This window comes from Lutjanus erythropterus, chromosome 6, assembly GCF_056507025.1.
Source record: "Lutjanus erythropterus isolate fLutEry1 chromosome 6, fLutEry1.hap2, whole genome shotgun sequence".
Lineage (NCBI taxonomy): Eukaryota > Metazoa > Chordata > Actinopteri > Lutjaniformes > Lutjanidae > Lutjanus > Lutjanus erythropterus.
Window position 1 is genome coordinate 27188914 of NC_139322.1, and position 22077 is coordinate 27210990.

The 22077-nt window shown below is 40.5% G+C and overlaps 1 protein-coding gene across 6 annotated transcripts in view; it reads left to right on the top strand.

Moving 5' to 3' along the window:
- The window catches only part of kazna (kazrin, periplakin interacting protein a), a 253476-nt gene that overhangs the window by 223056 nt on the left and 8343 nt on the right, over positions 1–22077 (top strand). For 3 of the 6 annotated variants that reach the window (XM_084721453.1, XM_084721457.1, XM_084721458.1), the window contains 6 exons: positions 7786–7922; positions 8299–8469; positions 9508–9591; positions 10918–11107; positions 14070–14206; positions 14592–14715. In XM_084721453.1, coding sequence (XP_084577579.1) covers positions 7786–7922; positions 8299–8469; positions 9508–9591; positions 10918–11107; positions 14070–14206; positions 14592–14715 — 843 coding nt within the window. The remainder of the gene's footprint in view (positions 1–7785; positions 7923–8298; positions 8470–9507; positions 9592–10917; positions 11108–14069; positions 14207–14591; positions 14716–22077) is intronic. The other 3 variants (XM_084721454.1, XM_084721455.1, XM_084721456.1) reach the window with 3 other exon arrangements.

Consider the following 22077-nt stretch of genomic DNA (forward strand, 5'->3'; position numbering starts at 1 on the left):
CAAGTCAGAAAGTGGTTTTAACTTGTTTTTTTTAACATATGAGGCTGGAATGTAGCTGGTTTCTCCCGAGCTGCAACGGGACCCCAGCCTCCAGTGTCTGTTGCCCCTCTCCAGGATTAGGAAGTTTTCTTCAGCCATGATGTGCAGTGAGTTGGGCTGCTTGGATTGGAAGCTACCAAGGGCAACTTTCTATGAGCTGAAAACAGCACGTAGATGCATACTACCTTACATTTACCACCAAAGTTTTGTGAGACAAGTGAAAATCTGCTATTCAGATATACAGGTTCCTGGGTTGATCTGATTGACCACTGACTGAATGAGCAGCAACAATTTATGTCTAATCTATGTAACAACCTATCTATTTTTGGTTTTCTTTTTGTTTTGTTGCTTTCTATTCACAGTGTAGCTTTGATCATCTAACCTGGGTACCCATATTCATGTAGCATCTATAACCGATCTAATCAACAGGGCAACATGTAGCCTACTAGCCAATCAGAAGCAGAGTTCCCAGAGTGCTGGTTGGGAAAAAAAAAAGACGTGTCACACTAATAATTTCCACCAGTGAACAGCAAAAACTGGGCTTCATTTTGTCAGAAAGTTTCCAAAGGAATTTTATTTAGGATATACAATTTCCCTCTGTACTTGGAAATGAATACATTAAAAACTAAAAATTAATTCACAATGTTTTTGTAGTTGCATATTGCAATAATAATGTATGTGTAGTCACACAAACCCATGCCACACCTGGGTTAGAGGGTTACTTGTACAATTTACACTATTAGCTCTCTGAGAATCTCTTTCATATACAAGAAATTAAATCATAATCAGTAATCAAAAATCGGACCCTTGTGAATCAGAATCCAACTGATTCTGGAAACCAGCAGCAAGACCCAGCTCAAGTGGCCCTTAGTGTGAATCAAGTGTAGTTCAGTCTGCACGGTTGTATCTGACTACATCAAAGCTGACTTGCTCTCTGCGCTCACCTGTTACAGCGTCATTTCCTTTTGTTTTGGATCCAGTGAAGACATGAGTAATGAGGTGCTGTTATGGGATCAAAGTATGATTCTCCCTTGATTCCCTGATGTGTCAGTTCTGCTGTTTAAATAGCTTGGTCACACACAGACATTCACACTCAAGCACACACACACACACACACACACACACACACACATACACACACCTCCAGATCACCTATTAGTGAGAAATGTTTGATCTATTTTTAATGGCCAGCTCACAGGTTGTGCATAAACCTATAAAAAGGGCCAAATGTCACTGCTGAGGTCTGTAGATTCATTAATTACCTTTTAATTATCGTGCTGGAATTTCACCATGACTACAAAGGAGTCTGAATCAGTAGTAACATGATATGAACTTCATACAGCCCACGAGTTTGTTTTTACTGAGAAAGTGAGGAGGTGAGCACACAGTGAGCAGCTCCGAGGCTCCTACTTCATTATTCAGCTGGCAGATTTAAAATCCCAAACCGTGAACACTGGACTCTCTCCAATGAGCCGATGTCTCTTTTGTTCTCTCCCCAAATAATTATGTTAAGAGCCGACTAAAAGCCTGTCCCTTCTTTTTAGGACTGAAGTTATATGGAACCGTGTCAGTGTGGAGAGGTTTCATTCATTAAAGTGAAGAACATCATTTTCTGAGGGGGTGATGATAAGTGGCCCTGTTTTTATGATCCTGATGTCTGTTGTGGCAGGTAACCTGAACCTGAAAAACTGTCTGCTACAGACATTGATTCCTCAAAGACCCCTGTATTGCTGCCATTGTCTTTTGTCATTTATGCGTGGAGAAATTCATGTTTATTTAGTTGAAATCATGGCTGGAATCATGTTATATTGGTAGACGGGGCTCACCAGATAATGAGGGTCATTATTTAACCAGAGAGATGCAGTGGGTGGGATGTGAAAAGCGAACCACAGTGAACAAGATGGTAGATTTTGTTGCGTTACAGTCAGGGATCAATCAAAAAGTCATATAACATATATTCCTGTGTTGTTTGAAAGTGATTGTCCATCAAAAATCTGTCCTTTGCGTATCAAACAGTGGCCCCCCCGTAGGCTTCAAGCAGTTTGTAGTTTGCTTCTTCTACACAAACAACAGCAGGTCGGGTCAGCTCAAATTCATGTCACTTGCTAAAGGGATTCCTGTGGTGACTTTCTGTCACAGCAGGAAAAAAGTATCAAAATATACAAGAAGTCTCTCCCCCTGCAGTGTAATCCACTCCTCTGTTGTCCATACAAACATTAACCCAACTACTACTGAGAGGAAGCTGAACGACAAATACACCAATAAAATTAAAGCAAGACTATGTGAAAACTAGTATTTGGATGGACCGACCTCAAATTTAAAGGGTTGCTATGAAATAAAGATGAATTTTTATTATTATTACTCTTTGTAATAGTGCTGCAGTCTTTCTTCTACGTAGTCTTTAAAGTAAAAACCTAAACTAACAAATTATTTTGAGAAGGTTGCATATTATTTTAAAATAAGGTAAGAGATTTTAAGTCATTATGTTGAGATACTAAGTTATCATTTTGAGATACTAATTTAAATACTAACTCATAATTTTTAGACACTCATTATTTTCAGAAAGTTGCACATTGTTTTAAGATACCTAATCTTTTTGAGATTTAAGTCATTATGTTGAGACACTAATTCATTATTTTGAGATGCTAACTCATTTTGAGAAGGTTTCACATTGTTATGAGGACGTTTCTCATTATAATGACTTACGGGATCATTTTTTTCCATCACACTGGTAGAAATTGACTTCCATAGCGAGACCTAGGGTGTGGACAGACGCTTCATAGAGGTGTATATGACACAAATTTACCTGTTTGTCACTGTTAACAGACTCCGATGACATCATGACTTGCTTACTTACTTACCTACTTACTCACTCACTCACTTACTTAGTTACTTATTCAGCCACCCAGCAACCCATAGGGCTGCCCCCCCTTCTCATTTTCAGTGTGAAAGGCATGATTTTTCCTGAAAAATATTTTTTCCCCATATTTTTCGTTGTCTCTGTTATAGACGACATGAATGAATAAACTCATGTTTTTTCTTGTAATGTTAGTCCCCACTCCACACCAACGCCAACCCCTGCTTTAGTTATTTGTTTTTGCAGAGCAGTAATGGAAATAGGTTACTCAAATCATGTTATCACTGTACCATGCACATCATTACAAAAGCTTACGCCTAAAGTACCTCTTCAGTGGACATGCTTTATTCTTCTCTCTTATTTCCAAAGTGGTGTTGATCATTTCTTCACGGAGCCAGGCTCTGACTCTGACGAAAAGGAAAGTGAAGCGGTGTTGTGTGATCTCCCATCAGATAATGTTTACCATAGCAGTGTCCTCCACAGTTGAGGGGTAGGTTTTGGTTACGCATAGCAGAGAAAGGTAAGGGGAAACTCATATCAACAGGCAAACAGGTCGCATCTTCCCTTGTTATTTGTCTTTTGCTATTCTGACCATGACGTATCCAGTTATTGTTTATCTACTGTATATACACTAAACCGTGTATATTTGGCCCATATATTTATCTATACATCTGTTTATTTAAATGAATTATTTGGCATTTTGGGAAATATACTTTTTCTCTTTCTTGCAGAGAGTTAATGACAAAAATTGTCATATTTGTGTGTGAAATATGAAGCTGGAGCCCGCAGCGAGCCTGGCTGCATCTTCAGATAGTAAAATCTGTGATATGTGGAGGATTATTTCTTAGCTGGTTGCAGTAACTTCCTGCAGTCTTTGTCATCCTATACTAAACTAACTGCTTACTGCTGCTGGCTGTAGTTTCAGATTTGTTGTGCAGATATGAGAGTGGTATCAATCTTCTCATCTTTCATAAAGAAAGCGATGGGTGTATTTCCCAAAATATCAAAGTATTCCTTTAGGTTTTTTGATACAGTGCCTCCAGTCAGTAGGAAGTCCCTGAGGAGTCCCATCATTCCTGTTTGGTAACTAATGAGTTGGCCCACTCATTGCAGCAAATGTAAGTCCTCCAGTATGGCAAAGCGTCATAGAAGAGCCGAGCAGAGAAAGGTTTTTAGCCACTTCAGTAGTAGATGCTCACATTAAACTACTTTAAAGCACAAGGGCTTCGGTAGCACAAGAGCTTTTGTTTGATGAGCTGAAAAGCAACTTATGCAGATTTCAGAGAACGTGTCAGAGGAGTATGATGCAGGCGGGTGTTTTTAAACATCAGGCAGTGAGGACTTTGGCTTGGACCTTTGGAGTTGCATGTTTGTGTGTATGAGTCCTGATCTGCTCTTCTTTTATCGTCACTACATGTAGACACACACAGTTTTGTAGTGTTAATTTTGTCGGCCATTTTTGTCAGATGATCCACAGATCTTGTTGTGAGCAGTTTCATGTAGTGTAGTGGCACAAAATCCTATGGATGAGTTGTTCCTTTAACTCCTTTGTCCCGTTTCTTGATGTTTTACCACATAAAGAGTGTTTGTGAAGTGTGTCAGACTCACAACTTTTTGAAAAAGAAAGCACTTCCAGTAGATTCTACTGCAGAGGGAAAGTAGTTCCTACACGACATTGTTCATAACAAGGTCTGTGGATTATCTGGGTCATGATTGTTGGAGAGAAACAATGGTTTTGAATTTTTTAAATATATTATTTGGCACTTTACACATAACAAGCCAAGTGCCATTTACTGTATTTCCATTATATTGGAGAGAAGGCGACATCTCTTCAGCCAATATCTCCAAAACTCTGCAACTCCAAAAAAAATCCAGGTAGATAAACAACACTACAGGCCAGGGGGAAACATGTATTTTTGATTTTGGTGTGAACTGTCCCTTTCCTGTCTCTTCAGGTTTGTGATGTTCTTATCAGCTATTGTATGTCCACAGTGCCTCCCCTCTGATAAAGCAATTAATTTGTTTTATTCTAGTAGAGTACTGGCTTATTTTGTACCTCTGGTGTATTCCAGATATGATGTGCAAGTTTACGCAGCATTGAACACAGAACTGCAGAGCCGAGAGCCGAGCAGAGACTTTTTTGTCAACAAAAATGAGGAGATTTTGGCATAGTTTTAAAACCACATTTTAGTGTCATCTTTTTTAGTCAGCAAAATGTTGATATAGTCACAGTTGGTGTTTAAAGATGTTGGTGCCGTGGAAAAAAGGTTTGGTAGTCATATTTTTCACTAACAAATTTAACACCGTTTTGCACAGAGACAACTACTGATGCACAGTTTAAACATGGACAATATATATGAATATATAGTGCACTGCAAGAGAGAAGATAGGTGCCTGCACAGACATCATTCCTGCATGAAAAGACTATTAAATTGAAGCCTCTCCAGTAGCTTCCTCTCCATGTCTTCCTCCTCCTCCAGCTCAAAACACATTAGCTGCAGCTCTCTATGGTTCCCAGGTGGTTCCCTCTTGTTTCATCTGGTAATAATTCTTGGAGGCTTGGACCAAGCGACAGTCAGTCATTTATATGGCTGTCAGCGGAAGGAGATATGCGAGCGCTGCTTCCCCATCTCACCAACATTGTTTAGTGTAAGGTAACTAGCAACAAGCCCCAGGACCATATTTGTTCATTAAAAGTCTTTATACATTATAAACGGAAAGTAACAGCGCTAACATGATTTGTGCATGTGAATAGACCCTTTTACCAAGTCACAGTGAGCGCTTTCTTGTATCCAACACCAGGAGGGTCGATGTTGCCAAGCGGTCACAGGTGCAGGATGTGAGGCAGCAGCAGAATTTTTGGCTCATGTCAAAGGCGGCTTTGATTACACTTCCTGAGGCAGGTGCTGGGAGGTTTCCTGTTTCTTTTGGCCAATGAGGGATGTTTCTTGTCTTTTCGTTCGCTGGCTAGTTTGGCTCAAGTATCCCTTTCGCTCGGGGATTCCACCTCCTGAAGAACGGGTGAAAGGGAGTCATGTGAGAGAGTGACAGGAGAAAAATGGAGTTAGAGGAAACGAGAGGGTGAATCTGTCCTTGCAAAACTGCACTTCCATTCCACTTGCCTGAGCATGCTCCCAAGACGCAACTCGTGAATGTCAAGCAATTAACCAGGCTGTAATATAAGTTAATTAATGACACACAGCTGGCTCCGAGGGGGGAAAAAGAAGGAAGAGAAAGAAAGGTGAACACATGATAACAAGCATCAGGAGGAAAAAGGAGAGCCGTGTGATGTTATGAAATATCCAGCAGTCAGAGCTGCTGTGCCGTGCAGGAAATAGATGTCAAAGTGAAGGAGACAAAGGTGGACAGACACAGTGAGAATACATAAAATGTAAATAAAGCATATATTGTCAGTTTGGAAGAATAGCTGGAGGGAAACTCACAGATGTCTGGATTTTCAGCCTTGCATGAAAATCAAGAGAAAGCGGGAGAAGAAGCAGATGCAGGGGAGAGAGAAAAAAGGAAATGTTGTCTTTGAGAAAATTAGAGCTTCTGTGAATAACTACACACTGAACCACATTCTTTATCATGATGCGTGGGTGAGGTGCTAGGGGATTAGAGAGAGTGTGTGGTGGAGAGATAGATGAAACGAGAAACGCGGCCTCTAACGAATCCAGCAGCAAAGAGTGAGATTGACAGGAGGGTTCATGTGTGATTCACCTCTCTATCAACACACAGACACGCCACATTAGACCAGCAACGGCAGGTGTAGTTAACGCTTTTACTTCAAACACTTCATATCTGACACTGCTTAATAACTTGGTTATTATTCATAAAGAAACTGCTGCAGTCTGGATGTGTGGAAAACACACACTGAATTAAAACAAAGAACTACTGTACATGAATCACCTCATATTAGCAGGAATATATGTGGCCCCTTTAAAGACATTTCACTTCTTTACATTTCTGCGGGTAATAAGTTAATATGTGTGATGAAAATATATTGAGAAGGCGTAGCCCTGAGATTCTCAAACTATGGTACTATCACCACTTGTGGTACTTGAGATCCCTCTACTGATTAAAAAATTAAAATCTCCCAAAATTTAAACAGTGAAATAAGTTAATTAAAAAAGCATACAATCAAAATACTATAAAACTTCAAGTAAAAATATGTAATCTGTCAGATCCCTGAACTGTAATTTAAAATAAGTTTAGTCTTTTCTGTAGTTTTTTTGTTTCAGTATCAGCTAGCTACGTCGTCACGGGTTAAATCGTTAAATTGTGATGGCACTGCCTCATTGTGAAGACAGTGATACTGGTAACAGTCAATAAATAATCTTCTAAGAATGAACATGCCTCCTGCGTGAACTTTTTCTGAGTAGGGTAGGCTCACACTGCTGAATTTTAACATCAGCCATAACAGTGGACTTTGGAGAGCAAAAGAAAAAAAACACATTTTATCAAGTCAAGCACACCATTTTATTGCCAACATGTCTTTTCTATTAAGGTTTTACAGTAATCAACAAGTAAATATTACCTTAGAAACAGGAAATGCCTGCACTGGGAAGGCAGCATTTATTATTGTTGTTTATTTCTTCTGTGGGAATAGACATACATAACATGATTTCTCTCTCTCAGTTGTGGTGTAAACAACTTTCTATGATTATACCACCACCAATAAGCCACTTAACCCATTGTAATTTTCTCCTTAACATGTTAATCTATGCTTTTTCACACACAATACATGTTCTGTTGCTGGCATGCATGCACACACTCCAACACACAGGCTTCATAGCACAGCCAAATGTTGCAAGGCCTCTGATGCTAACAACCCCTCTCCCTCTCTCCCTCTCTCTCTCTTTCACTTTCTCTCCCATCTTTTCTTGCAGCCATGAAGTCGGACCGTAAGCGTTTGAAGGCAGAGAAGGCAGACCTGGTGAACCAGATGCAGCAGCTTTATGCCACGCTGGAGAGCCGCGAGGAGCAGCTCCGCGACTTCATACGCAACTATGAGCAGCACAGAAAAGTACGGCATCCATATTCAGTAACACACGAGTGCATGCACAGAAACATCCATAAAAAGCAAGAAAAATCTCATCTTTTGTGGCTGTGTTAGGTGGATATTCAGAGCACGTCCAAGCAACAACACAAACAAATAAAATGAGAGTGCAGTGTTGATGTACAGCACTAATCCACTGAAATATGAAGAAAAATTACTAAACTGGTGAGATGTTTCTCTTGGCAATAAGATTAGATGTTCTGGTAAGCAAACACAGCAAAAGAACATGTGGAAATATCTGTGATGTTATAAATATGTCGGGTTTAAGAAGCCTGCGCTACCTCATTTCTTAACTGTATGCTTTATATGTGAACCAATCCATCAGGATGTCTGTGTCTCCTAGGAGAGCGAGGATGCGGTGAAGGCGCTGGCCAAAGAAAAGGACCTGCTGGAGAGAGAGAAGTGGGACCTGCGGCGGCAGACCAAGGAAGCCACAGAGCACACGGGGATGCTGCGCTCCCAGCTCGACCTCAAGGAGAACCGCATCAAGGAGCTGGAGGCTGAGCTGGCCATGGTGAGACAGAAAGACAAACAGTGGGGTTAACTAAACTGACAGACAGACAGGCAGGCTAGATGCTAGAAGTACAGACTCTTTAATGCTTTTAAAAAAAATGTATCTCTGTCTTTGCCATTGTAAAAATTCGCTCCTGTGTTAATTTGCCAGGATTATGTCTCTTATATTTTTTCATTTGTGATCAATCTTTCTTTTCATTTCTTTTCTTTGTTTTTATCAGTTCCTTAATTTTTATTTATCTGTGAAAACTTGAAAAACTTGTTTTTCAGTAACATTTTGTGTTGTGTAATTTTGTTATTATATTCATTTTGGCCACAAAAGCCTATTTAGAACATGGAGTAGTGGTGCACTTAAGGACAGGCAGGACAAAAAATACATTTTCACCTGGCAAACTTTTTTCACCTGTTTCACACGTGAAAAAAATTAACTTTATTAATTATTTATAAAAATTATCCTGGCAAACCTTTTCTCCCACCTGTTTCACAAATGAAAAAATAAGGAACTTAGCGAGATTATCCTGGCAAAAACTTTTTTCACCTGTTCTTATGTCAAAAACACAGGAGACGATCACCATTTTTTTCTTATTTGTCTCTCAAGGATTCCATATAAAACACAGTCACAGGTAAAAAAGCCAGAATAAGGGAAAGAAATAAAGACAGTAAATGCATACTGAAGAGAACTGAGGTACGGTTAGCAAAGCTAAGACACATATGCATCACATGAGCTCAAACTACCAACAAGAGCAGGGAAAAGAAGATACTTTAATATCATTTAATTTATTTCATTTAATATCTGTTTGACAGGGACAGATACAAAACACAGAGAGAATTGCACGGCAATGCATCATACCATTTCTAGCTAGTGCTAATTTCCAACGACAAACAATAGCAGTCCATACTACTACTACTGCTACTTCACTACTTTTTCATAGATGCACACTATGCTGTCTGTCACTATTTTCATATCACTGCATATAATCAAACACAGAAAGCCTTTGAATGTACAGTATAGACATTCCTCATGTCTCCAACCCCCCAGATGAGTAACTGTGTCAATCAGAGAATGGAGTTCCGGGTGTTTGAGCGGGTTGCGGACAGGGACTACTCCTCTAGGGTCATGGCGGTAAGATGGGCCCCCCAGCTTTAAATTTTGATCTTTCTTGACCCTCCCGCTCCCTGGAAATCTCTCCTACTTGTGACCTAATTGTCGTTTTGGAACGCCCCCCCCTCAGCTGCACGTTTTTTGACTAACCCTCAGCCGACCCTGACTGATCCCAGTGATCCTAACACTAGTGATCCCACAGATTCCTGCTGTGATTGATCTGAATGTGTGTTAGCTCTAATTGAGCGATGAAATGCTTGGGGGAAAATACGTCAATATCCTGACAACTAATGATTACTGCAAAGGTTTGTGATTGTATTCTGTTTTGCATGTCAAAGACTGTGATTGATAATCGTTTGACCGCTGCTGGTAGGTAGAGATGATTGCAATGAAGCTGATTGTGCCGGGGTTGATTTGCAGCCTGGCCTGCCGTCGCTTGGCATGATGATAAGATTCAGACAATAACAAAGATTTCAAGCATTTGTAAAAAAAAAATAAAAAAAAAACACAGACATGTCAAGGCTAATCAGGAAACATTCACACAGAGAAAAGGAAACTTTTGACATCAAATAAATATGCAAAAACACATCTCCCAAGGCTCCAGCAGCTCATTGTTGTTCCTGCTAAAATGTGGTGAACTGTGCTTTGTGATGAGGCTCTCCAGAGCAAACGTATTCTTTAATGGCTGAGATGTTTCCTCATGGTCAGAGTATCAAAATACATTCACAAATACCTGTCAGTCATCCAGGTCATGGTATTCATAGCAAGGTTTGTAGTAGGCTACTGGACTTGATAGAGTTCTTGAAGCTGTTTCGTCTCTTATCCAAGAAGCTTCTTCAGTTCTGGGAACTGAACAGAACAGAACTGAAGAAAAAATGTGCCTCACAATGTGCTCAAACAGTTGAGCAGAACACTAAAGGGTTAAACGTGCAGAAAAGCTTCATTATTTCCATTTTTTTTTTTTTACGCCACAGCAACCCTTCACTTCCTCCCCCAAAAGGAACAAACACCTCCTCCAGATATTCTGTCCTTTTTTTCTCCCTCTGCACTCTCACGAGTGGTAACAAGAGATTTCACACAACAAAAGACGAACATGAATACAGCTGCATTTTTCATGAGACAACAAACACACAAGGAGCCCGGGGGAGAGAACTCAAATGTCCGCGTGCACTCAGTCTTGTTGAAGGATTGCGGATACATAACTGAACATGTTCGTGTGTGCACACGTATGACACATGCATAAATAAAAACAGTTCCCTCAAAAACAACCCAGAAAATGCATAAAACATTCTTTTCCAGGACTGCTGCTTTCTGACTGACTGCATCTGTCTGTCTTACCTTCTTAAGGCCAAACAGTCACTAGCTACCCTGACCAAGGACGTACCCAAGCGTCACTCTCTGGCCATGCCTACGGAAACGGTTGTCAACGGCAACAACCAGGAGTGGGTGATGCAGGCTGACCTTCCCCTGACTGCTGCCATCAGACAGAGTCAGCAGACCCTCTATGTCCACACAGGGCATCCAACTGACAGGCAAGGTAGGCCGATATGAGCACACGTACCGTAAACAACCTCATCATCCCGTACATGAACTGACTCACACGAGGTGGTTTTACCATCGTTTACCCTCTGCATGCTCATGTGGACCTGCTTCACACACATCCACTCCTGCCATCTGCTCAGTATGACCACAGTGTTGGCTACCAACGATGCTCCGGTCGTGACATTTCATGCGCTTTATGTAGCCGTGACAGTGAACATATTTTTGGCTTTACGGCTCCCATTTGTCTTTGCTGCACAGAAATGTTTCCTCTGCGTTAGAGAACGGTGGCAGCTGAGGATCAGCTGGGTGCTAAGGACTGTTTCTGTCTGCTTAAATAAATGTATTTTCACAAAAAAAAAAAAAAAAAGTAAATACAACTCATAAATCTTGTGATGCTGCATTAACTTGACCCAGGTTCTGAGGGAGTCAGGCTTTATCCCCTGACTTTGTAATTCTTTATTTTTGGCAGCTATTTCTACTTTTCAGGCCCTTCACAACATTTGCTACTGTGGGTTCACCATTCCACTGACTTGTGCAGTAATACTGTACACCACAGACAACATTCCCTATCGTGGGCAAGGAAAGGCAACTTTATTTGTGTTGCACATTTCATACAACAGTGCAATTCAATGTGCTTTATAGGGTCATAAAGAAACAGCAAAGGTAAAAGATTTACAATTTAAAAAGTACAGGCAAGCTGTACAAGAGATTATTAAAGCAGTAAAAAGTAAACTATTGCAGTTTAATCAAGTGAAAGAGATAAAAGAACACAGAAAATACTACCACATTTAGATGCATAATTAAATTAAATTAAAAACCATTTAAAAAACAATGAAACTGAAGGCTATTTAAAAGCTAAGCTAAGACGATAAAGTGTTGTAGTCATTACTGGGTAGAGTAGGCACTGTAAAATAAGAAACCTTTTAGCTTTGACTTAAGAATGGTCAGAGTCATGGCTTGCCAAATATCATCTGGAAGGTTAATTCCAGGTCTGTGTTGCATGATAACAGAACATTGCTCTGCCCTGTTTTGGTCTGACTCTTGGGACATCCAGTAGGCCGATCCCAGATGACTTCAGGGCTCTTGGAGGTTCATGTGGCACAAACATATCAGAGATTTATGTGGGCTCAGAGCCACAGAGTGATTTGTAGATGAGCAGCAAGATTTCAAGTCTCCAAGTCCTCCAGATTGTTTCTCCTCATAGCTGGAAAACAGAATGTTGTCCTTTCTTTACCTGTGTTGCATTGCAGCAATGCTGCTAGTCAGGTGTGGCCAATCAGGGCACAAAATGAGCACTAGCCAGCAATGTTGGTAAAATATGCAGGTGGCTTGTAGATTTGCTTCACTCACAAGCCAAAAAATGTACTCTATTGAGCGACTGGTAAAAGTTGAACATTGACTTGCCATTTGGCCAATGGACAAAAAAATTATTTTGCACCCACCCTGATGAAAAATGGGGAGTTTTTTAAAAATTCAAGTAAAACCAAAGAAGACAAGTTTTGCGATTGCAAATATCTGTGGGGGAAACTAGGAAATAATTATAGTCTAGACGTGACATTTTAGGTTCATAGTCCCCCCTTCAGATTCTGCACTTGAATGATTAAATGTGCTGTAAGCAAATACAGAGAATAATAGTTGATTGTTTAGGGTCCAGCTTTAAAGTTTTTGTTAAGAAGCCCAGTCAGGCAAGTTGGTCAGACATCTACTTGCCCAAAGTCAATTTTACTTGCTCTAAAACAGTAATTCTCATGTTTAAGCTATATATAAGTAAATGAATCACAACAAGGACACAGAATGTCCTAGATAAGATGGCAGGTTTTTGTTTATTTAAAATGGTATGACATCTCCTTCTCCCCAGAGATTGACTATTAATTACTATTACTATTACTCATTAACTATGGAACAATGTGCACAATTATTTTTTTTACCACTTCCCCGATTGGGCAAATGAGTTGCTAGATTTACTAGTTTGACTTGGCATTTTACTTGCTTACTTCCTTTACCCTGGGCAAGCCTCCAGTCCTTGTTGTTGAGCCCTGTTGTTGAGTCTTATTCCCACGTTGTGAAATTAGAGATGCTTTGGATTGGTGTCTCGAAGATGGTTGATTGTTGAGTCTCATTGGCAGGTTGTCAAATACTTGCATTTTGGGAATGACACTCGACAATCAACTACGACCTGTGACTGACTAAATTCTCCCATCACAGGCTAGATATTCTAACGCCTGAAATCAGAGCCAAGAGGAGCCAAAGCCAGAAGTCTAGTTTTCTCTCAGACTACATGAATTACATTATGCTTAAACATTGTTATGGAACTTTTGCCCAAAGATGCCAAAAATAAGCAGCCGACCCCAGCTTTGAGTGTCCTTCAAGCTGCCAGCCTGAGAGGTTCATCCAAAATTCATATAACTAAACATAAGAGCAAAAAAGTGGACTACTGCTGCCTCCCAGCCTAAAAACAAAGTTCTACACAAATTAACCTCACTTCCACAAGAGTGGGAGTCCATCTCAATCCTCCTGTAGCTTGATTTAAAGGGCAGCTACAGGCTCAAATGTGCTGCTGACTAATTGGGGACATCTGGAGGAAGAAGCAGACAAAGACAAAAAAACAAGGAAAACGTGTGAACAGTCACGAACTCTCAAATTGCTATGCAATTGGTTGTACTGTATGTATCAGTCTCACTGGTACACACACACGCACACGCACGCACACACACACACACACACACACACACACACACACACACACACACTCGCTCAACCTCTGTGAAGCTGTTTTCACTGTTGCTTAGCAACTGCAGATGATTGCAAATAATTTCAGGCTTTTGAGATATATTTTTATTTAAGGCTGTTGTGGCACTGTTGAGAGGAATCAGACTGTCCCTGTTCACTACTGTCGCTGCCCAAACACACCCCAAAGAAAACAAGACTGTTCTCTTCTCCCTCTCGCCCCGTTTTAGTGGCTGCCGTGCGGGTGAGCCCATGCCACTCGCGTCAGCCCTCCATCATCTCTGACGCCTCGGCAGTGGAGGGAGACCGGTCGTCCACACCCAGCGACATCAACTCGCCACGCCATCGGACTCACTCCCTCTGCAATGTAAGAGCTGCCCACCAACGCACCCTCCCAAACAATCACCTCCCTTTGTAGTAACTGCTGACTGTCCTGCTCCTTTGGCCGCTGCCGTTTTTTTCCCTCCGCCATCGTTTCTGGCTGAATTCATGTCTGCCCCATGCAGCCTGTCGTGTACTCGCTCTGCAGCTGTGACTTGAATTTACGTGAAACCCAGTTGTGGTGGTTGAATACGTGCATGCCTGGCAGCATGTCAAGTGTCACTTCCCCTCTGTGTTGTGATCTCTATCTGTCCTGGTCTTTATCACCCGCTCTGCACCCTCTCACTGACTTCTCTGCTCTCTGTTCCTTCGCCCATCTCTTCATCTCCTCCTCCCCTCTCTGCTCTCCCTTCCTCTCTTTCTTCCTCCAGTCCCTAGAAGATCTGGAGGAGGCGAAGCGTAAGAAGAAGAAAGAGAAGATGGGGCTGGGCTCTCTGTCGCGTGTCTTCGCCCGGGGAAAGCAGCGCAAATCCCTCGACCCCGGTTTGTTTGATGGTACTTCAACGCCTGATTATTACATAGAGGAAGATGCAGACTGGTAAAAGCACACATGTCCGATGAGCGAGCCACCTGGAGAGCCTCTGTGGCAAATTATCAGAAGACAGCATTGTGTGTGTGAGAGGATGAGTGTGTACAGATATAATAATGTGTGTGTGCCTGTGCAGTCTCACACGCATGCATGCTTGTGTGTGTGTGAGAGTGTGTGTGCATGTCGTCCATGGTCAGAGGCCATGTCAGGAGCCGGAGGCGCGTCTTGCTTCGCTGAAGTGTAAACCTTAACGAGCAAATTGCACCTGTATGTATGTACAGTCCTGTAAATAGAGTGGACAGTGTGACACAGCAACAGACCATGTGGATATGTTCTATTGTATCTGCCCTCCAAAAAACAGCTGTGTTATTGGATCTTTTAATTGTTCTTTACATTTTGACTTTTTGTTTTCACTCAACTGGAAACTTGAAGGACTGCTGTACTTGTAAATAACAACAGTTGATGTGCACTTTGTGCGTGTAAATGTCTCCTTGTCCTGAATGCCTTTTGTTATTTTTGACATGTACTCCCCTCCTCCTCCTCCTCTCACTACCTTTTAACTTAAACTCCTCCTTGTTGATTGTCCTGCCTGGTCCATCCCCCTCCTTCCTTCCACACTGCCATGACGAGAACAGTTTCCTGTAGGCGACATGCAGACTCCTCAAATCCACCTCTTAATTCGGTTGTACAACACATCCCTCAACCTGCCCAGAAAACTGTGCACTCCTTGATGTTTGCTCAAATGAGACTTCAAAGACGCTGCTGAGCGAAGGAATGAACTTTCTATGCAGAACAGTTTGTTCCATGGCAACATGAAGCCAAACAGGAAATGTAAGAAATGTATTTTCTATCTGTTAAAGGGATAGTTTGGATTATTTGGTTTAGGGTTGTATGAGGTATTTATCAATAGCCAGTCTAGCTATAGCACATGCCCAGTTTGTGGAAGCAGAGAGGAGTATCAGCAATGACCTGCTGTGGACGGGATCAGAGACCAAAGGTATTTTAGCCACTTAAAAGTGTATGCTAGAATATTTTCACCGCTTTAATTTGCAATCAGATAGCCTTTTCTGATGGAAAATTGCCATTATATAAGCCAAATATCAGTCTCTCTAAACCAACCAAACTCCACAGGCAAAATTATCAATTTTATCTCAAAGAACTAGTGGCTGCTGGTTTACTGCGGCCTTGATGTGTTAGTTTGTCTAATTGTGTGACTTCTGTGAATCTGAATTATCCTTTTAAAACACTGAAGTCACAAAGCAACATAAACAAACTAGCAGATGGAAGCAGCAGTGCACCAGCAACTTCCCATGTAGGGTTCCTGATTTCGCCTATGGAGTTTGGTTGGTGTGGATAGAGTGATGTTAGGCTTATATAACGGCAGTTTCCTGACAAAAGAGCTTGTCTGATGGTAAGGGAAAGCAGTGAAAATATCCTAAATACAGTGTACACTTAAAATGATATTGATTTTTTTAGGTGGACCTTTTTAAGTGGTTAAAATGCCTTTTGTTGCTGACTTTGTCCAAAGCAGTGCATTGCCTAGCTTCTGTGCTGGTGTTCTTCTCTGCTTCTCCAAAATGGGGGCATGTCGACTTCTATCTGCTCCAGGTAATACACTGACTCTGGATAAATACCTCATACAAACCTACATCAAATAACCTGAACTTTCCCTGTAAGATAGAAGGTACATGCTTAAGGTACATGTGTGACATGCATGCACATAGCCCCAGTCCCCAAATGCATGTTGAACAAAAACCCTATTAAACAGAGATGTCTGTCTCTGGGTATGTTGTCAAGGAGTGTTTAAAAAAAGAGAGGTCAGTTGCTGATTTCATGATGTTTATTCATGATTTCCTCCATTTCAAATGAAGATTTGTTATTCAGAAAATGTTCAAGAGCTTAACATCCCAAACTAAACATAGAACATTTTAATCTGCACCAACAAGGCTCTTTATGCAAAATTACATTTTGAAATATTAAAGGTCAGAAAAGTCAACAGTCACAGAGGAAAAACTCGGCACTACACTTTAAATGGTTAAATCATTATTCCACTTATTCATGAGGCTTTGTACCATTTTCTCTCTGTTGGCTCTTATAGTAGCTTGTAGCTATCGTTTTATTAATACTTAAAAAGGCTGTTGGGAGTAGAATTATTCTGGGAAAAGTTAGTCTAAAAAAAGAAAGCTATTATCACAAAATTAGTGATAGCTTAAACATCAATTATGCTAACACAGTAGATATCAGGCTGATGGTCATTTTACCAGAAAATCTTCAATTTAGAGGCCTGGGCTCAGAGCAGGCATTAAATGAACTGTTATAACAATAACGAGTGCCAACTCAGGAGGTTAAAAATCAGATTTAAGCAGGCTAATCAAACTGAAGCAAATGCATACCTTCTCCCACGACCCCATGAACTCGCCCAAAAAATTCAGATGCAGAGTTCAGGGCATTGCTGAAAAAAGCAATTAACTTTGTGCCAAAGGTTAATAGCATTTCTTCAAGCAAAAGAATGACTACTGACATTGGATTATTTTCATCCTTTCACTGGATTGAGCCGGAGTCTGCACCGCCACCCCCAGGAAATCTTTTCTCTCCCTGATATTAAACTAACACTGGGTATTTGTCGGTCTCATCTGAAACACTATAGAGTCACACAGATTACATTGGGAGCTGTATTTAACCATAGTTAAAGCTTGTCAAAAGAGCATCCATGTAAGCAGTGAGGGGATAATAATTTAACCCTTAGCTCAGCCTACATTTGGGCTTGCAGAGGTGAATCACCAAGGTAATTCAAAGATAAGTCATCGTGTATTAAAATGTATGTATAAGAACAACAGCTCAAGCAGTTTATTTCATTAAACTTTTAATGAAATGTATGAAAAACTAGGCTATTTTATTTTTTTCATTTAACCAACCGTTATGATCCTCCGCTGATGGGGGAAAAACATATCAAATGAAAAACATTGTATGATTTTTATGTTTTGAGCCACGGTCTCTGTTTTTTGTTTTTATTTTCCACAAATACTTTACTTTTTGTAAATGAGATAACATTACAGAAATAAAATTAATATTATTATTAAAGAGTTTTATTTAAAGTCAAAGATGTAGGCCTCAGTGGTGGACTTCTATTGTGAGGTCCTGAGATGTTTAGAAGTGGATAAGTAGCGAACTTTTAAAGGCATGGCAACAAAAATTACGCTCAAAAAGAACTAAATGAGAAAAATAAGATTATTTTAAAATAAAATAAATAACATTGAATTTCCATGTGGCTGTCCTCTCTTTCCCTGTGTTAATGTTTGTGTGTGTTTGTGTTCATTTTGTTGTGGTATGGCTCTAATCCTGATTTGTCCCTTTCTGCTGGGGGGGCTGCCATTTTTAACATATGCGTTAGCCTCCCTCAGCCCTGCAAGTCCATCTGTGAGAGGACTGCATCCCAAAAGCTTCCACATGGCCTCCTTTCCTCTCCTTCTCAATTTTAACTCCTTATTCACACAGAAGAGCAGTTTCTTCCTCTTCCTCCTGTGATTTTGACATCAGTGATCAGAAATATCGAGGTGAGGGGACAGGAAGCCATGTCAGATTGCTGGAACAGAACTCATATGTGTCAGCACATGGTGTCAATAATGTTCTGCTTTGATTTGATCCCTGACCTCTAACACCAACCCCCTCAATGTCTGACCTCCACTGGACTCTCAACACAGTGAAGTGACCCAAGAAGTATTCAATCAGACTCAGTGAGACCAAGGTACACCAGTCCCAATTGCTTTAAAAAAGTAACTCTGCTGGGTTTCAAGCTGTGTTTGCAGATGTCCTCTAACTCTCAGACAACATCACAAAATGACCCTGGAATTACGCACTTCTTCAAGTTGAATCTAATTCTGATGAAACCATCTGACAACGTTTGAGCACTACAGTGTATATCAATACATACATATAGAAATTCTCTTTGGGGGCAAAAGCAAGTGTTCTTTCTTGATTATTGATCTTATCTATTTACAACATCCTCCTAACCTGAAGTCTCTTCCTTGAACTTTCTATGACACTTCAGATAGACTCACATTTACCAAATAATAACGACTGTGACGGGTTGAATTTAGCAGTTAAAGGAATAGTGTTCTTTTTGGGAAATACACTTATACGTTTTCTTGTTGAGACCACTTTCAATGTCTATAAGCTAAATATGAAGAGATCATTCCTGTGTCCCCCAGTTCTAAATATGTACTTTCGCAGGGTTCTCTGTTTCCAAGATCCTATGTTTTCCTTCACTATATAGCACATTATGTGTTAGAGGTAGGGGTTAACATATAACATAGGATCCTTGTAACTTTGGAGACTAGGAACTCATGACCCTAGGAGCATAGGTGTCTGGCAACGTGGGAGTCTGGGAGCATATGATGCTGGGTATATAGGACTCTTGAAGCAAAGGACCTTGGGGACTTGGGACACTGACAACGTAGGATTTAAGAACTATGGGACACAGAACACGGGACACAGGGAACATATGACCTTGGGAACATAAGACCCAGGGAACATAGGTGTCTGACAATACATGACCCTGAGAACATCAGTGCCCGGGAACATGCAAGCCTGGGAGCATAAGACCCTGGGAGCATAGGACATTAGGATAATAGGACCTTGGGAAGTTAGAACCCTGACAACATAGGACATTGGGACCATAGGACCCAAGGAACACAGGGAACATAGCACTTTGGAAACATAAGACCCAGGGAACATAGGACCTTAGAAACAAAGGACCCACAGAGCATTGGACCTAAGGAAATAGGACCTTGGGAACATCGGACCCAGGAGGCATGGTACCTTGGGAACTTGGGACCATTGGAACATAGATGCACTCCTAATTCAAATCTTGAGTCAGCAGCCAGTTAGCTTAGCTTAGCATAGATTGGAAACATATTTATGCAGATATGAGAGAGGTATCAATCTTCTTATCTCATTTGCAGCAATAAAGTAAATAGGCATATTTCCCAAACTTTAAAACTATTATTTTAACTACATTTAACTAAATTTTAACAGCTTAGCACAAAGACTGGGAGCAGACTGTCTGTAGCATCATATTTGTCATACAGACATGAGACATATTGATCTTTTCATCTCTTAGCATGAAAGTGAGCAAGCGTCTTTCCCGACATATGGATTTATTCCTTCAAGGCTCTTCACTCTCTAGCTACTAGATGCAGTGTCTCAGGTACAGCACTGGTCAGCAACACTGGGTTTAATCATTTATATTCTATAAATTTTTGTGTCCATCTGGACTCTTGATCCAAAACTTGATCAAACTTTTATTGCAAAATCTGGAAAATGTCCAGTTTCTAACAAATGTATTGTGCATCTTGGTACACAGTACTACCTCCTCCACAGACGCACTGCAGCATTGTTGTGATAACATTAATGGCTGGTGTAATGTGACAACATCCATTACACCAGCTACTGAAGGTCACATTTAACAATTGATTCCTTAAGCAAAACAGTCTCGTACATCTTATGTGAAGTGTACATACCGCTATTCTGTCCATACAAAAGGATTAACGATCCGTCACAGTGTTTACAAAACACTCATGGCCTCACATAAAGGACATACAACTCTTCACAGTAATACAACCACATAGCAAGTAAATGTCCTTCTGACCCTCTCCGCTTTCAGTGGGTTTCAAAAAGGCATATAAGAGGGTCAGCCCAGCCAGAGGACCTAAGTCTCAGGCCACAGAGAGTTCAGTCTCCAACTGTTTGGCCTTCAACTAGATGTCAGACAGTCAATTCTGCAGTTCTTAGCGTAACATGTCTTTGTTAGGACTCTCTTCACAGTGAAAAACAGACCTTGCATCTGGACAGGAGTGCATTGCTGTCCAAAGAGCAGATTTATACAGCTTAATATGAATTGCTCTCAGAGGGGCACTTAGAAGTGCACCTTCAGTTTATACATTGCTCTTAGAAGGGCACATAAAAGTATCCAGCTTGAGATGAATTGCCAAAGTTGAGTTTAATACGAATCTGTTTATTTGGTCCCTACAATCATTCAACAAAGAATCTCTTTTGAGTAAACACACAGCGGTACAGTAAAGCCTGCCAGAAAGTAGCAGGGTTTCCCTTTGCTGAGAACAAGGACGCACAAAGAGGCAGAAGAACAGAGGAACCAAAGAACCTGCTGATTTTTGGTCTGTTTTTAGGACACAGGCAAGAGTTTATGCTGAATGATTCAGATAGAGAGAATAATCACATTTTTATCTTTATTTTACCACTGAAATAACAATACAAAATCTATGTTTTTGGCCAGTAAAAGGTCCATCAAGTAGGACAAACATTTGAACAAACCACAGCCACAGAATCTTTGTCCTACTTGAATTAGCTTCCAGTTTTAGCCTTGATGGCTAAAGCTCATGTACAGTCACTAAGTGAGCCATAGAGTACTGCTATATTCCAAAGAGTGCATCACGACAAGTCCAGTATTTGTGTTGATGTTGAGGTTTTCACGAAGTATTAAAGAAGACAGTGACTTTGAGGTATATCATTTTTGATATCAAATAGGGGAAAGCAGCTGCACTGGCAGGACAATTTATCAGTGAAAAAAAAAGATAAAAACCAAACAACACCTCAATGTGTATATGTTCAGTGGTGGAAGAAGAATTCAGATCCTTTACTTAAAGGACCAGTGTGTAAGATTCATCCTCCCCTTCCAAGCGTGCAAAAAAATCAGAAAAAATGCAAAAGGTTGTATCTAGAGCAACTGTTTGGTTTGTCCGTTCTGGGCTACTGTAGAAACATGGCAGTGCAACATGGTGGCCTCCATGGAAGAGGACTCTTCCTGCCCTCTGCAGGTATAAACGGCTCATTCTAAGGTAATGAAAACACAGTGATTCTTATTGTCATGTTATTATACCCAAATGGAAACATACTTATGAATATTATATTCCCTTTCTGCCAATAGATCCCTTTAAATCTCACACACTGGACCTTTAAGTAAAAGTACCAATACAGCAATGTAAAAATACTCCGTTAGTCGTGCATGAAAAAATTAACTAACTCAAACTGATACATTATTGTGTATGACATTAGATTATTAATACTGAAGTATCAATGTTTGTCTTGAACTGTTTTACATTCTGTCTTATATTCAGGGACACCAGATCAATCTGAGGGTATTGGGAGCTGAATGGAGAAAAAAACTGTTTTGATACACAAATCTGTCATCAGTTTTGGGACTTTTTCTCTAATGTTTGATTTTTGGTGATATATAGAATCATTTGATCATTTAGTGAAATTAGTTCATGTCAAAATTTTAGAGGAAAAAGTCACTATTTGGTGGAGCTGTT